This window comes from Ictalurus punctatus, chromosome 18, assembly GCF_001660625.3.
Source record: "Ictalurus punctatus breed USDA103 chromosome 18, Coco_2.0, whole genome shotgun sequence".
Lineage (NCBI taxonomy): Eukaryota > Metazoa > Chordata > Actinopteri > Siluriformes > Ictaluridae > Ictalurus > Ictalurus punctatus.
Window position 1 is genome coordinate 6,835,001 of NC_030433.2, and position 16,135 is coordinate 6,851,135.

A 16,135-nucleotide genomic window follows, 5' to 3' on the forward strand; every position below is an offset into this window, starting at 1 on the left:
ATAAGCGAGTTTGCGACGGTAATCGTGACGCTGCTTTGCGTAAGACCGCGCCACGGAACCTGCTGACTGATTAGTTGCGTGTTTTGTACATAGAACAGGAGTGATAACACATCATGGTGATCTCTCCATGTCGCGCTGCAAGATCCACCTCATCTCACTCGCTTCCATGCGCTCTCTCTCTCTCTCTCTCTCTCTCTCTCTCTCTCTCTCTCTCTCTCTTTCTTTCTTTCCCTCACACACTTTCTCCCTCTAACTTTCTCACTTTTTCACTCTATACTTATACACCTCTCTCACTTTCACTCTACACTTCTCTCTCTCTCTCTCTCTCTCTCTCTCCACACACACAATCAGCTACTTCTTTTTGTCTGTTCAGTCCTCCCCCTCGTCATCGCTCTGTCTCTTTCTTTCTCTCTCATTGTTTTCTTCTTTCTTCCAATCTCGCCTCTCCTCCGATTATTTCCTTTTTCCGCTTCCTCTCTCTCTCTCTCTCTCTCTCTCTCTCTCTTTCTCTCTCTCACTGTGTGTGTGTGTGTGTGTGTGTGTGTGTGTGTGTGTGTGTGTGAAGAATGAACAGGTCCATTGTCGTGCTGTGTGGTACACTGAGTTTCTACACTTTCTGTCTCACTGTGCAGCCTGATGTACTGGCAGCTCTAGGCAGTGCCTTCAACTTCCACTGGGGTCTCTGAGTTCATACTAACCGTGTGTGTGTGTGTGTGTGTCTCCTCATGTGCAGTTGTGGAGGACGATGAAGACGACTTCCCTACCACTCGCACTAATGGCGAGTTCCTGCACAACCACAACGGCAGCAGAGAGAAGCGTAAGTTTCATATTAACACCTGGGCAAAATCCTGCAGCCTGCTTAGTGTTTTGTTTTGTTTTGTTTTGTTTTGTTTTGTTTTGATTGTTTTTGTCTTACACTAGCCGTTTAGCTTTAATGGTGCGGTTTGTCATTTTTAAAATTGTTTGCTGACCTATAATCCTAATCTAATTTCAAAAGATGATTTTTTATTTTTTTTTTTCACATCCATATCACGAATGCAGTAATCGTTATCGTTACTTTTGTCTCCGTAGTGTTCCAGTCTCTGAGCACTAAGGGCCTCAACGGAATTGATTTTAAAGGCGAGGCGATCACGTTTAAAGCCACTACAGCGGGGATCCTGGCCACGCTCTCGCACTGCATTGACCTGATGGTGAAGAGAGAGGACAGCTGGCAGAGGAGACTGGATAAGGTACGGGACAAAAGCGTTACCTGATGTGGGGGGGACGACATTCTCACGCACGCACGCGCGCACACACACACACACAGCCACACACTTTCTCAATTTAGAAAAAGGATGCAGTTTAGATTCACCGATCCACATACCGGCATGTTTCTGGGAGACCGGAGGAAGTCGGAGAACTCCGAGGAACCCCACTCGGACGCTGGGAGAACATGGGAAGCTCGAAGCTCAGGATCTATCCGCCGAGATCTGTGCCACCTATTTCTGTTTTTTTTCTTTCCCTGTTGTTAAAATAAATCAAATAAAATGGTGAATGCTGTACAAATGAAAAACATTTCACTGAGCTAAAGTTTTTTTTTCGTCATGTTTCTAAGACGTAGCTCTGTCTAAACCTAAACATCGAGGCGAATTTTTAAATCATACATGTATGTTTCTAATCAAGGGCTTTATACCCACGCTGTCACTGTGTTTTGCAGTTGTTTTATATTTAATGAGTTACGCAAGGTAATTATTATGCGTTAAATGACCGAATCGGACGTTTCGCCGTGACTCGCGCCTACACAAAGCTATCGTTCTCTTATTGTTGCGGAAAATGACTTTTAGAGCCAGGCTGCTGATCTGAATAATCCTCCTGGGAACATGAGAATGTGAAGCACCACTTTCTGTCATGAAAACAATAAGGCAAGTGTCCACCAGGACAAGACAACAGGAGATTAGGTGGTGAGTAGGTGGTGGTGGTGTGTCACTGCTACCAGATCTGGTGAAAAGGAGCCGTTTGCTTGCTGGACTGCAGGAGCCGGTCTATATAGTGCTGCCATTCTATAAATACAAAAACCTATGTCTTCAGCGCTGCTTGGAGTGTAAAGGTGTAAGACAGTGAGACGCTGTGCATCCGCATCGGTTTAGTGCTTCATACATCCAAGCTTTTATTCCTGCACCGACCATCACCTACAGTACATATGTGGGTCTGATGGTCAGGTGTCCTCATAGTTTCTCACATATAGTGTATTTTCTGATATGGTTCTATTTCACAAACAATTTAATAGCCTTATTTTAAACATTTTATGCGACCTTATTCAGCTAACGCCCCCCCCTCCAATACAGCTGAGCAATTTGAGGGTTTAGGGTCTAGCTCACATTGGGAGCTTAGCGATGCTGGGATTTTATCCAGAAACCTTTTCAGTCCAGTACCTGACCGCTAGCGCAGTGCCTTAACCATTGAGCTACCACTGCCAGTTTAAACACCCTGGCCCTGATCAGGCAGTTACTAAGGATGAGTGAATAAACACTTCATATCCGTCCGCTCGCTCGTCTTAAAGTGAAAGTAAAAAAAAAAACCCTTCTAGTCACAATTAGACGCCAGCGTTTCAGGTAAACTTTTCAAATAAACAAACAAACCCACAAATTCCTTCTTGTATTTGTTTAGAACACGTTATCTATTCGTTCACATTAATAGAGTATATTTATATTCGGTTACATCCCGAATGCTGTAATACAGCACGGTTCTCTGTTTAAAAATAAAATAAAACCTACAGTGATAACTGTTATGGTTGTGTAGATGTCCAGTGACTCGTCAGTCATTAATTCGAATGATTTATTAGTTAGTTTGACGTGTTCAAACCTGTCATGTAGCATTAAGAGCAGACATTTATGGATTATGTAGCAACGTCACTTCATAATTATGCAGTAGAATTCGGTAAACATGTATATTTCGTTTTTTTAAACTGCAGAATGCTGATACCAATACATGGGAATGTGGTTACTTGTTTATAAATTATTGGCGATATAAGAAGCGTATCTTTTTTTTGTGACTCTTGCTCTCTGTATCTCCTTCATTCTTTCTCTCACCCTCCCACATACGCTTTCCATTTCTCTCGTTCATTCCTCTCGTTCTCAATGGCGCTTCCTGTCTGTCTGTAGGAGACGGAGAAAAGGAGGAGAGTGGAGGAGGCCTATAAAACGGCATTGTCCGAGCTCAAGAAGAAATCTCATTTCGGAGGCCCGGACTACGAGGTGGGCTTTATTTATTTATTTATTTATTTATTTATTTATTTATTTATTTATTAAACGATGCAGCTGAATAACCTTCATTTTTTCACTACGCAGCTATCAGGAAGGTTAGAGTTTAACATGAGTGTATTGGATTGTTAAGTATAAGTACTTTATAATATTTGAGCTGTAATGCCTTCTTTAAGTAAAAATGCCTTGTCTCCAGATTGAACAAAAATGCGATGGCAGAATTTCATCTTTGGGGTATTAATTTGCATAGCGAATGACACCTTTTAAAATTCCAGCTTGTTATTCAGTTGTCATGTTAAAGCATGACAAAAAAATTAATAAGTAACCACTTATAAGTATTCCTTACACATTACTTCTGATTGCTGATAAGAATGACAAATGCAAATCCAGAGCCTTAAAGGCACTTGGAGGGTAAAGGTCGACCGATAGTGGATTTTAAGGATACCGATAACTAAGTCGGGCGGTACCTACCTGCCGATAACCGATTAATTATCCGATAGTTTTTAAAATTGATGCGGAATGAACTTTTATTACAAAAATAAACAGTACTGGCTGTACCATGTAAACGTACTGTATTTTTAAAAATGAAATGCATATCAATATTAATATATTAGCTATTAATGAATATATAAATAGATAAAATATATCCAAACCGAACCGAAAAGTAATGCTCCGAATGACAAATAAAAATGGAGACATCCAAAATGAATTTTTAAAAAACGCTTTAAATAACACGACAAATTTGTCAGTGCTAGTTTTTATTCCACCTCTAGAGGCCGCTCTTGTACCGTATAATGACAGTGGACCCTTCTCAGCCATTCCCGAGACGGACGCGACCAGGATTATTGCCAATAACCGTTTAATCAGCAAAACCGTGCTTCCGTACTGTAGTTTGATCCGGGGTTACGACACTGACGTAAAGTCGTTTGTTACTGTACTGTATGTTATTAGTTTTTCTGCTTAGTATTCAGAAGCTTTGTCTTTACCGTCCTCAAATAACGGTTTCTCCACACTATCTAGTGCTGTTCAAAGCGAGTGATTTTCAGGTTTTTATCGGCTCGTAAAGTTTCATTTTATGGCTCCATTTCCTCTGCGTATTTATTACACGAGGACCATATTGAACCATAATGTTGGAGCTGATAAGAAGCGCTGGTTTAGATCTTCAAGTGTGGTCACCTTTTTGAAATTAGCTGCGAACTACAAAATTGTCCTTTCTCCCTGGAGAGTTTCCACCCCCTTACCAAATGTTTAATTTAATCGAAAATTAACCTGAATGCTGCTTAGCTTATTAATGTTTCATCCTAAATATGCATAAATCTTCATTTCATTTTTGATCCAAATGCCTGGTAGATAATATCTTAGTTCTGGGGAACTTATTTATCCTGTTTACTCCTCACTGATATGACCGCTTTTATCTCCATCCCCTGATGTTGAAAGCATTTCTGTGAATCATGACTAGCGCTCTCTCTCTCTCTCTCTCTGACCTCAGGAGGGCCCGAACAGTCTCATAAACGAGGATGAGTTCTTCGATGCCGTGGAAGCCGCGCTGGACAGACAAGACAAAATAGAGGAACAGGTTTGCAAAACTCTTTCTCCAATCACTTGCACCACAGCGATTTGCTGACCATCACGATTATTTATTCATCAAAGAATTTCATGTCTTACTTTAAAAATAAATAAATAAATAAATAAAAATAATAATTTAAAAAATCCGTTTCTAGTTGTGGAAAGTCCACGAAACAAGTCGGTTCCCGTTAGTGCTTCCGTTAAAGCGGCTATAAACGTAACGACGTAACGGATGTAATTGACTGCACTAATAAACAAAAAAAAAACTTTGCACCTGAAACTATCCAGTGATTTTGAATAAACAAGCACGTTACGTTTAGACCTCCGTCTTCTACACAGCTAGTCCGCTAGATCTCCCTCTTCACTTAAAAACGTCCACTGAAAGCATACAGAACAACACTAGCGATGTCACTAATACACAGATCAGGGGAAAGATACAAAGATATTATTTTCCGATTCACAGGCTGTTTCGACACGTCAGATTTTCGAGATAAACAGGCGGAACCATCATGACCCTCAAAAACTGGGGCTCTTGCAGAGTCAACCCTATTTCTGTTACACGGACCATTCCGTCATTTGAGCAGAAATATCCCATAACTGTTAGCTGTACAACCTGTGGCTTGCTAAGCTCACAGCTAATGTCGCTAGTTACAACCTGTGGTTTTAGAGTAGTCACAGCACAGTGCCATTTCATTCTCGCAAGTATATCAGTGGAAGCACAAGTGCGGATGTTTGCCAGAATTGTTTAAGAATGCTGCAGCGATCGCAAGTTACACGGAAGTGTTTATATAAAAATAAATAAAAAAAAAAGTGTGAATTTGTGAACAGATTTTGTGCCTGCAGTCTGCGTGGATTTGATTTTCTTCTGCATGGGAGCATCATCAGACTCCCCTGTCTAGCACCTAATAAACTGCACTGATATATTTCGGCTAATGATCAGTCAATCAAGGAAGGTTACACAATCGGCATTTATTCCATTCCGTACTTAGTCACAGACTGTAGTCAAGACCAGCCGTTTCATGTCAGTCTAAAGGGGAAGGTTCTGTATTAAGCAAAAAGTTTGCTGTATGGACTTATCTTACTGAACAAATTCTCAGGAATTTGATATCCTGTTGTACGACGTCACACTCCTGGTTTGTCTTGTGTACTTGTATGGCACTATGAAGCGTGAGCAGAGGTTTGATCATGTGATTGTATGTTTTGTAGACTCAGACAGAAAAGTGTCGGATACAGAGGCCTAGCCCGATGCCTTGCGGAGATATCTATTCCACGATGGGCACCCACCGATTCGCCGAGAAGGTGAGACAACCATGTTTAGCCTAACCTGCCGTGAAGAAACGGCGTCATCGCGTGTTTCTTCCCTGATCGTGAATTTGCACGCGTCATCCCAGCTTGTATTCCTGTCTTTGTCCGACTTCCATTCCACAATCACTCACTGTGAATTTTCTCACTTTCTCTCCATCCTGTCTCTGTGCTCCAGCCCCTGACTCCGCCCTCCCCCCCTCTATCCTGTGATGTAGTGCTCGGTCCCGTGTGTCATCACGAGCACGCGTTCAGTGCTGAGGTAACAGCGCCCCCTAGCTGCGCCCACAGCATGTTTAACTCGCATTAATGGCATGACACGTGATGATTCTGTTCGGCTTCGACCCCGACACTTCAACACTGACATTTTATACAATTTAAACAGTCTCGCTTACCTGCCAGAAAAAAAGGAATAGCCTAGAAGACTGTACGAGGCTAATATAGCTAGAACTCAACACCAGTCTGTCTTGCGTGAAATTCCCAAATCTTCATGTACTTGCTCCAAATATCAGAATGATCTCTTTTCTACTGCAGCACTGTCGAATTCTTGATTCTGATTGGTCATTACTGCGAATGCGGGCCCCCTGAAAATGTCAGACGCTAACAATTTTTCCTCTTCCTTTCCAACTTCCTGTTTTTCTGACAGGTGGAGGAGATGGTACAGAGTCACATGACCTACTCCCTGCAGGATGTGGGCGGAGATGCGAACTGGCAGCTTGTGGTCGAGGAAGGAGAGATGAAGGTGAGGAGAGTAGGAGGTTCAAACAGTTAAAACGCTGTCGCTAGGTAGCTGGAAACTATAGACGCTAAGCATGAGCTAGCTAGTAACGGAGGCTGATTTGCTGCTAGACAAAAGCTGATAAAACAACGTAACCTGCCATTATAGCTTGATGTGCACCACAAGGATGGGAATAATCTGATGGTTATGGCCTTATGGGGACATTTGGCTGGTCCCAACGAGGACGACAGATTTCTTGTTTGTTTGTTTGGAACCGCTCCCACTTGGGCGTCTACATTTGTAACCCAGGAATGTAAAAAAGGTCTGTTTTACTTTAGTATTTAGGTTTTTGTGTCTGCATTTTGTGGAGATTGAATTTTTTTCTGCATGGGAGCATCATCAGATCGTAAAGGGAACAGTGGTCACATCTGTCTAATACGTAATAAACTACAGATTTGTTGACTAACAATGAGATCAATAATGTGTGTGTGTGTGTGTGTGTGTGTGTGTGTGTGTGTGTGTGTGTGTGTGTGTGTGTGTGTGTGTGTGTAGGTGTACAGGAGAGAGGTAGAGGAGAACGGCATCGTGTTGGACCCTTTGAAAGCCACACATGCAGTGAAAGGGGTCACAGGTCACGAGGTGTGCCATTACTTCTGGGATACGGAAGTCCGCAATGACTGGGAAAGTGAGTCCACACACACACACACACACACACACACACAATCCAATCCCACACAGTATCACGTCATGAAAGAGTCTGAGCTCTCTCTCTCTTCTCTCTCTCTCTCTCTCTTGCTCCTTCTCTCTCTCTCTCTCTCTCTCTCTCTCTCTCTCTCTCTCTGGTCGAGTTAGCACAGTTAATAAAACTGATTACATGTCTCAAATCTCAGGCTGTGATCAGATTTCAGGCTTGTTATCAACTTAATACCTCCATATTTTTCTCTTTATGTCCCTCTAATGCACTTTTTCTTTGACTTTGATCAACACTCATTGGCTTCAGTTAAAGTTCATTTATAGCAGAGGGATGTCAGAGCAAACGCACCAGCGTGGCCTGATGGGTACTTTACATAAAACTGTAATGCAGTTGTCTGGGGTCAGTGAATACCCATCATTCATCATTCATCCTGATTAAAAATAAATAAATAAACAACAGAACACCAGCACGCTAAAGTTGACAGCTAGCTTTAGCATGTTCCAGAAAAATGAGCCAAATGAGTTTCAGTAGAGAACTTCAAACACGCTCTCTTGTGTGTTCCGGCTGTAAGGGAAATGACTTTTACGAGCTCTTTATTAATGCACTTGTTCAAATACATTATTCTTCCTCACACAGGGACTCCTACTTCCCTTCTTTCTTTCCTACTCAATTCTTTCTTCCTTTCTCTTTCCTACTCCTTTCTTTCTTTCCTACTCATTTCTTATTTTCCTACTCATTTTTCTTTTTCTTTCTTTCCTACTCATTTCTTTCTTCCTTTCTCTTTCCTACTCATTTCTTTCTTTCCTACTCATTTCTTATTTTCCTACTCATTTTTCTTTTTCTTTCTTTCCTACTCATTTCTTTCTTTCTTTCCCTTGCTTCCCTTCTTTCATTCTTTCTTTCATTTCTACTCAATTCTTGCCTTCATCTTACTTCACTTCTTTCTTTGTCCTGTTCAGTTCTTTTTCTTTCTTGTGTGCTTGCTTGCCATCTTTCTTTCTTTCTCTTTCCTTCTCTTTCTTGCCTTCCTTTCCCTTACTTCCCTTCTTTCTTTTTTCCTGCTCAATTCTTTTTTTCTTTTTCTGTCTTTATTTTTTCTTTGTCTTTATTTTTTCTTTCTTTCTTTCCTACTCATTTTTCTTTCTTTCCTATTCATTTCTTTCTCTCTCTCTCTCTCTCTCTCTCTCTCTCTCTCTCTCTCGCTTGTCTTCGTACCCATCATGACCAGCTGCATTGTTGTATGATGACCCTAAAGAGAAAGAACATTAACTGTAAATGGATAAAAGGTGGTTTGACGAGTTGTTTTTGAAAAGCGATCTGTAACTGCAGATTACTGTAGTATTAGAAGAATTAAACACTCTGGGATGTACTGTTACAGGAAAATAATCATTGAAGTGTTCCTTAAAACATTCAAACCTTCTGATGTAGTCATTTTTTATTGTTAATACAGGTTTTGTTTGTTTTGATATAAACAGTCTCTCTTTCTTTTCATCCCCAGCTACTGTTGAAAACTTCAGCATCGTGGAGACGTTGTCAGATAACGCCATAATTATCTACCAGACGCACAAGGTGAGGCGTCCGACGGCCAGCACGACACCGTGTTAATGACTGAGGTAGTTTCTGACCTGCTGATTGGTTTATCTCTTGCAGAGGGTGTGGCCTGCGTCACAGAGAGACGTGCTGTATTTATCGGCGATCCGTAAAATCATGGCCAGCAACGAGAACGACCCCGACACGTGGATTGTGTGCAACTTCTCTGTTGATCACGACAACGCCCAGGTAAAAAAAATAAAGACGGGAGTGTATGATTGCACGGTGTGTACACAGCTGTACGGGGCGTGTGAAAGAGAACAGCTGTGTACCATATAAACATCAGCACGCTGTTAAACATTCACAGATGGGTAGAAAGAGAAAAAAGACCCGCGAGGGCTGGATGAATTATTGTGTAAGTTTTATCATGATATTAGCTTTTGAAGTACGGATACATCACAGGAAGTAGAAATATGCAAATATGGCCTTTAACAAAACCTGCTGAGATTTTTCTTTCTTTTTTTCTTTCTTGCCTTCGTTCTTTCTCACTTCTTTCTCTCTTGCCTCCTTTCCTTCTTCCTTTCCTAGCGAATTCCTTTTTTACTTGTATTTTCTTTCTTTCTTTCTTGCCATCTTTTTCTCACTTCTTTTGTTGTCATTCTTGCCTACTCAGTTCTTTCTTTGTTACTTCTGCTCTCTCTTATCTTTCTTTTTCTTTGTTCTTTCCTTCAGTTCTTTCTTTCTTTCCTAACTTCTTTCTTTATTTCTTGCCTTCATTCTTTCTCACTTCTTTCTTTCTTGCCTACTTTCCTTCTTCCTTTCCTACCCAACTCTTTTTTTTTTTTTGTAGTTGTATTTTCTTTCATTCTTTTTCTTTTTCTCACTTCTTTCTTTTTCCTTCTTGCCTACTCAGTTCTTTCTTTGTTCCTTCTACTCTATTTCTTTCTTTTTTGCCTTTTTCCTCCCTTCTTTCCATCAGTTTTTTCTTTCTTTCCTTCTTGCTTACTTTTTCTTTATTTCTATGGTTATTTCTTGCCTTTGTTCTTTCTCAGTACTTTCTCTCTTGGCTCATTTCCTTCTTTCTTTACTAGTCAGTTCTTTCTTTGTTACTGTTTCTACTTTCTTTCCTTCTTGCTTTATTTCTTACCTTTTGTTCTTTCTCAGTTCTTTCTTTCTTGCCTACTTTCCTTCTTCCTTTCCTAGCCAATTCTTTTTTTTTTTACTTGTATTTTCTTTCTTTCATTTTTTTTTCTTTTAGTTTATTTATTTCTTGCCTTCTACTCAGTTCTTTTTGTTACTTCTTCTACTCTTTCTTTCTTTTTTGCCATTTTTCTTCCTTTCTTTCCTTCTTGCTTGCTTTCTTGATTTTCCTAATTTTTTAACTTCTTAACTTACTTTCTTACTTTCTTTCTAAGCAATACTTAATTTTATTCAACAATTTCTCAGGACTTTTAACATTCAGCTTATACAGTATCTCACAAAGTGAGTATACCCCTCACATTTTTGTAAATATTGGATTTATTGGGTGTATTCACTTTTGTTGCCAGCGGTTTAGACATTAATGTCTGTGTGTTGAGTGATTTTGAGGGGACAGCAAATTTACACTGTTACACAAGCTGTACACTCACTACTTTACATTGTAGCAAAGTGTCATTTCTTCAGTGTTGTCACATGAAAAGATATCATCAAATATTTACAAAAATGTGAGGGGTGTACTCACTTTTGTGAGATAGTGTAACTTGCTTCCACTTTTTGGAGATAAGGTCTGAGGGAAGTGTGCACTTTTCCCTCACTAAATATTCCCACTGTATTGTTAATTTTAGCCGAGCAGCAGGTGCGTCCGTGCCAAAATCAACATCGCCATGATCTGCCAGACGCTGGTCAGTCCACCAGAGGGCAACAAAGAGATTAGCAGAGACAACATTCTGTGTAAAATCACATACGTGGCCAATGGTGAGTCACTTCATCATTTCTGTACATAGAATGAGTTTGGCAGGATATTATTTTGACTACTACTACTACTACTACTACTACTACTAATAATAATAATAATAATAATAATAATAATAATAATAATAATAATAATAATAATGTTGATGTGAAGATGTATTGCTTATTATTTCGAATTGAAATGTTACTGCAGTGTTGTGAATATTGTGGTAACATCCTGTGGTGCAGTAAACCCCGGAGGCTGGGCCCCTGCGTCTGTCCTGAGAGCCGTAGCCAAGCGAGAATACCCCAAATTCTTGAAGCGTTTCACCTGCTACGTGCAGGAGAAAACTGCCGGCAAGCCCATCCTCTTCTGAGAGCTCAGGTGAATCTTCCAGAACTTTCTCTTGCTCTCTAACTGATGATCTCAGAAATTCTTTCACTTTAGTCAAAATGTACTGTTTTAGTAATAAAGACACTTTAAAAAAAAAAAAAAAAAAAAAAAAGAAAAACTGTAATTTAACTACTAACTTTAGGCTTCAGCTGGCAGACAGTGTTACTGATGTAGTACAGTAGGGGATGGATGGAGTAATGGTTGGATGGAGTGATGGTACATGGGTAGATATGTGGATTGATTGATAGATGGATGGATGGTTAGAAGTTTGATACATGAGATGTATATGTAGAAACAGTGTGTGGACTGATGGATAAATTAATGGGATGGCAGCATAGATGAGTGAATGGATAGATGCTTGGATGGCTTGATAAGATGTGCGGGTAGAAACAGTATGTGGACTGATGGATGGATGCTTAGATACCTGGGTGGCTGAATAGATGGTTAGATATAGATGTTTGGAAGCTTGATAGATAAGAGAGCTTGATGGATGGATGCATGGATGGATAGATGTTTGGAAGCTTGATATACAAGATGTGCCGGTAGATAGTATGTGGACTGATACCTGGGTGGTTGAATAGAGAATAGATGGATGGTTAGATATTAATGTTTGGAAGCATGATGGATAAAATAGATAGATGGCTGGATAGATGATCAATGGATGACAGATAAATTGAAAGATGGATGGATAAACGATGTGTCTAGATAGATAGATTGCTAGATCCATGGATTGATGGATGGAATGATGAAATGGATAGATGGATGTAGACTTTATTCAGTGTGTAACAGGTTGTCTTGTTGTGTGCAGATCGTCAGTGTACAGCGCCCTCTCTCTACACTCCCAGCTACAGCGGCCCCGAGGAGGTTCCTCTTCACTGCAGACCCTCGTCATCCTCCTCCTCCACCTCCACTTCCTCCTCCTGAATGTTCAGACCCTCAGCTGCCACCGGGAACAACCCACATCACCCACGATTCCCTGCAGCGGTCCACACTATAGACGCCCTGTAGGCTTTAAGCGGTCCCAATGCTTTAACCCCTCCAGCGGTCTGAGAGGACACGTTGCCAAATCTCAACATTCGTTCTGTATTTTCAGCAGAGAAATATATATTAATATTAAGATATATGTACGTACACAAGTATGTGAGATTTAAAGAAAAAGTTTTATTTAACGGAGCCGAAACACAGAAGAACGACTGTTTTAGTTCCGCTTTTTGTCTTTCTTTTTGTTTTGTTTTTTGCTGTACTTCATTGATCCCAGAATTCACTGCTCACAAAACCCCACCCCCCCCTGCCCCATTGCTGCTAATTTAAAATAGAAAAAAAAACCCGCTTGGGTCAGACATTCCACCATCCTGAACATTTGTAAAAGAACTCTGAGAGGGCTGTCATTGACCTATGACCTACAACATGACCCATGAACGTTGCCTTCTTTTTTTCTTTTTTTCTTTTTTTTTCTTCTCTTCTTCTTGGTCTCGATCTCTTTGATGAAGCCCTGTTGGTGCTGAAGAGGAATTGTTTCCCCCCCCCCTGATGTTTTGTTGCTTAATTTTTTTTTTTGTCTCTTTAAATCTGAAATCTGTTTTGAGTTGTACTCGCGTACATCAGAGAGACGCTGGCGTACTGTAGCACGATTAAGAATCAGTAGTGATAGACGAAAGTGGGATCTTTTTAATACGTCAAGGAAACGCTTTACATCTTGATTACTTGTATATAATTTCTAAGTGCGTGGGATTGCTGTCAGTCAATGGTTTTTGCGTGATTCATCCAACTCCACATGCCTTAGAGACGGGCGGAGACGAGTGCGTGTTTGTGTGCGTGTGCAAACAGGAAGGGCAGATCTTGTTTGCGGGTGTGTTCGCGCGGTCGGGACGATCCGAGGTGTCCGACGTGCGTGTAAATCGTTAGCGAAGTGCCTCAGTCTGATCACATGACCTGAGTGTTGCTGATGCGAGGTTCATGCTTTTTCTAAATATGATCTCCAAACAAAGAGTGGAGTTTAAAAAAGAAAAAAATGTCAAGCGTCTTTCAGCGATTACGCCATAATTCTGATCTGATATTACTTTTTTTTTTTTTTTTTTTTTTTTTTACATTTCTGAATTATTACTGATCAAACATCGGGCCTCGTTTAGTAAAGCAGAGTGTTTTTCGACGGCAAAACGGAACTAAAATTTCCTGCTGGGTCATTTCCTGCGTATGTTGATGTATATTCTTAAGCACATTCACAGAACATCTGGTTTACTGGTGGTTTAGTGATGCCAACAAATCTCACACAGAGCTGAAAACAACAAAATGGCGACTAAGCAGCGAAAGTGAAATGCGCTAAATCGTCCACTAACGCAGCTCAGCCATCGCAGCACATCAGCTACTATAGACACACACCAAATATTTCTGCCTTTTTTTTTTTTTAAGGGTGCCATTACTTTTGTCCTAATTGAAGGAAGGTGTTCACAAAATTGTTTCCCAAAATCGTCGTACTCGCAACACGTGTATATAAAATCACAACGAACAATTCTGCGATTTGAAACCAATCGATCGTTTCATATTAGTGAGTCTCCCTTATACGTAATTTTACACGCACAGGACTGAATGGATTTCCAGGAATGCTGCGTTTCCTGTGTGTAAATGCTCCTGTGGACGATTTACGAATCGTCTAAATCCGTTTGTCTCCGGCACGATAAATGAGGCTCGCCGTTTTCCGATTTTGAGAGGAACACCTGTTGTTGGTTTTTTGTTTTTGTTTGTTCGTCTGACAGCAAGATGAAAATCAGCATGAAGGTGAAAATCGGTTGCTGTTCTTGTCCTTCTCATCATTTTCGCGTAAAGTTTTCAGCGATCTAATGGACAGCGCTTGAGTCACAACCCCGACTTTAGAGTTGCGCTATAAAGCTTGTTCTTTAAGAGGCGGAGGATTGCTCATGATGGATGTTGAGGAAAACGTTGGCCCTTTTTAGTAGCTCGACTTGACACACAGCTGCTCCACTCCGTTCCCCTTGGCTGTTTCCTTTTAAATCCGTTCAATCGAATCGATCACGATGTCGTATCCAATCCACTTGTACACGTTAAAATATATCTATCTTTTTGTAATTGCATTTAATTTAACAGATGATTGGAGGGTTGGTGATGCTGCGACAGGAAACAGCCAATCAGGAGTGGAGTTTTGCACCCCAGTTAAGTGTGTGTGTGTGTGTGTGTGTGTGTGTGTGCGCTGAAGAATCAGATGTCCTTCTAATCCCAGTATAGTTTATTTGTTGCATTTGCACTGAATGTATCGTAGCGGGAATAAAGCAGATGTGTCTGTAAATAAAATAGTTACACTAACCGTGTCTGGACAGAATGAAGGGGGGGGTGGAGGAAATGTGGCACTTGTGTCACGTGTTTATACGGAAATAAAGATAAAGACTGTTTACTGCAGTGTGTGGTGTGCTAATTCCATAATGAAATTTACCATTGTGCATTTTTAAATGTTTTTACTACACCCCATTTCCCTGGAAACCCTGTGGTTTGGGCCTCATTTGCATATTGGATTCTGATAGGCTGTGATATTTTGTGACGCAATAACACGTGCATGTTAATGTTCACGAAGAGGCGTAAATAAGATATCAAGCTTATCTTTCTTAAAGATGCTTCTCGTCAGAACTATGCTTTTTACATAAAGGTCATTTGAATTTTCTCTTAAAGATGTGTGCCAAAATAAAAAAGGTGGATTTTTTTATTCATTTTTCAGTATTAATGTCAATCTTTTTGGAATCCATTCCCATGAAGAAGAAAAAAAAAAAAGCTTCTTGCAGAAGAAACCGACGATTGTCGATGTGCACAAATCAGGTAATGGTCTATCATTGAATGTGGTGGGGTTTGTTTTTTTCTTTTTAAATATAAATTCCTCCAAAAGAATTTCATCGAAAATAAAAATATGCATTTAATGACAACTTCATACCAGCACTTATTTATTGTACATTTTTTGGTGTTTTTATAAAACAAAAATACAGCCATGGTGAATTTAAGTTAATATAAATATTTAACTAAAACAATAAGGTTGATGAAGCTGAGAGAAATATGGCTTTAGTGATCTTTTAATTTGCAGGATCGGCCACAACGCTGTTTGCTTATTTATTTATTTTTTGCTTTGTGGCGAGTGACAGAACGTCATATCGTTATAGCTGCTAGAAGTTTCATGGTCGTTCCACATCGAGAAACGTAACTGTAAATGCATTTTTTAAAAATGGATTCCTTGCTTGTTATGTTCAGTTTCAGCGTGTTTATTTATTCAGCCACGAGTCCATTTTGTTTATGATCCAGTGTATTACACACTTTAATTTAACACTTTGAGCTGTAACTCACTCACTCACACACACACACACACACAATGTTCAAAACAAAGCAGACATCACTGACAGTCCAGAATTTAGTGTACCAAGGAACGAGCTGGTAGTAGTGATGTTACTACGGCACGTAGTTAACCGCAGCTTTAAACGTCTTCCTTCGTTTCGTTGTCAAGTAAACCTCGGTTAAAGAAAATGGCCGCCTTCTTGTGCATGATATGCTCGACACAGCGACGCTCGATACCGTCACAGCGCTTCACCCAGTCGCGATACACAACACTGTTAGAGCATACAGACATTCATCATCGTCCAAACGCTAGTGCAAAGCGGCTCCAGCAGCCCAAACATGGATCTGAGAGGGATTTATTTCTCCATGTTCTGCTTGCGCTCGTATCAGCGTCCTTCTGCTGACTTTAAAGACAGTTTTTCTTTTTTTTTTTAATA

General features: G+C 40.3%; 1 protein-coding gene across 3 annotated transcripts in view; it reads left to right on the forward strand.

Annotated features, from left to right (window-relative positions):
* Positions 1–16,129, forward strand: part of LOC108278929 (ceramide transfer protein) — a 42,545-nt gene extending 26,416 nt beyond the window's left edge. Inside the window, exons 6-18 of one of the 3 annotated variants that reach the window (XM_017492696.3) lie at positions 734–817; positions 1,072–1,229; positions 3,141–3,233; positions 4,729–4,815; positions 6,012–6,104; positions 6,286–6,369; positions 6,754–6,849; positions 7,378–7,510; positions 9,018–9,088; positions 9,170–9,298; positions 10,873–11,002; positions 11,228–11,363; positions 12,181–16,129. In XM_017492696.3, coding sequence (XP_017348185.1) covers positions 734–817; positions 1,072–1,229; positions 3,141–3,233; positions 4,729–4,815; positions 6,012–6,104; positions 6,286–6,369; positions 6,754–6,849; positions 7,378–7,510; positions 9,018–9,088; positions 9,170–9,298; positions 10,873–11,002; positions 11,228–11,355 — 1,286 coding nt within the window. In that variant the 3' untranslated portion in view covers positions 11,356–11,363; positions 12,181–16,129. Of the gene's footprint in view, positions 1–733; positions 818–1,071; positions 1,230–3,140; positions 3,234–4,728; positions 4,816–6,011; positions 6,105–6,285; positions 6,370–6,753; positions 6,850–7,377; positions 7,511–9,017; positions 9,089–9,169; positions 9,299–10,872; positions 11,003–11,192; positions 11,364–12,180 lie in introns of those variants that run through there. The other 2 variants (XM_053687730.1, XM_017492697.3) reach the window with 2 other exon arrangements.
* The last annotated feature ends 6 nt before the right edge of the window (positions 16,130–16,135 follow it).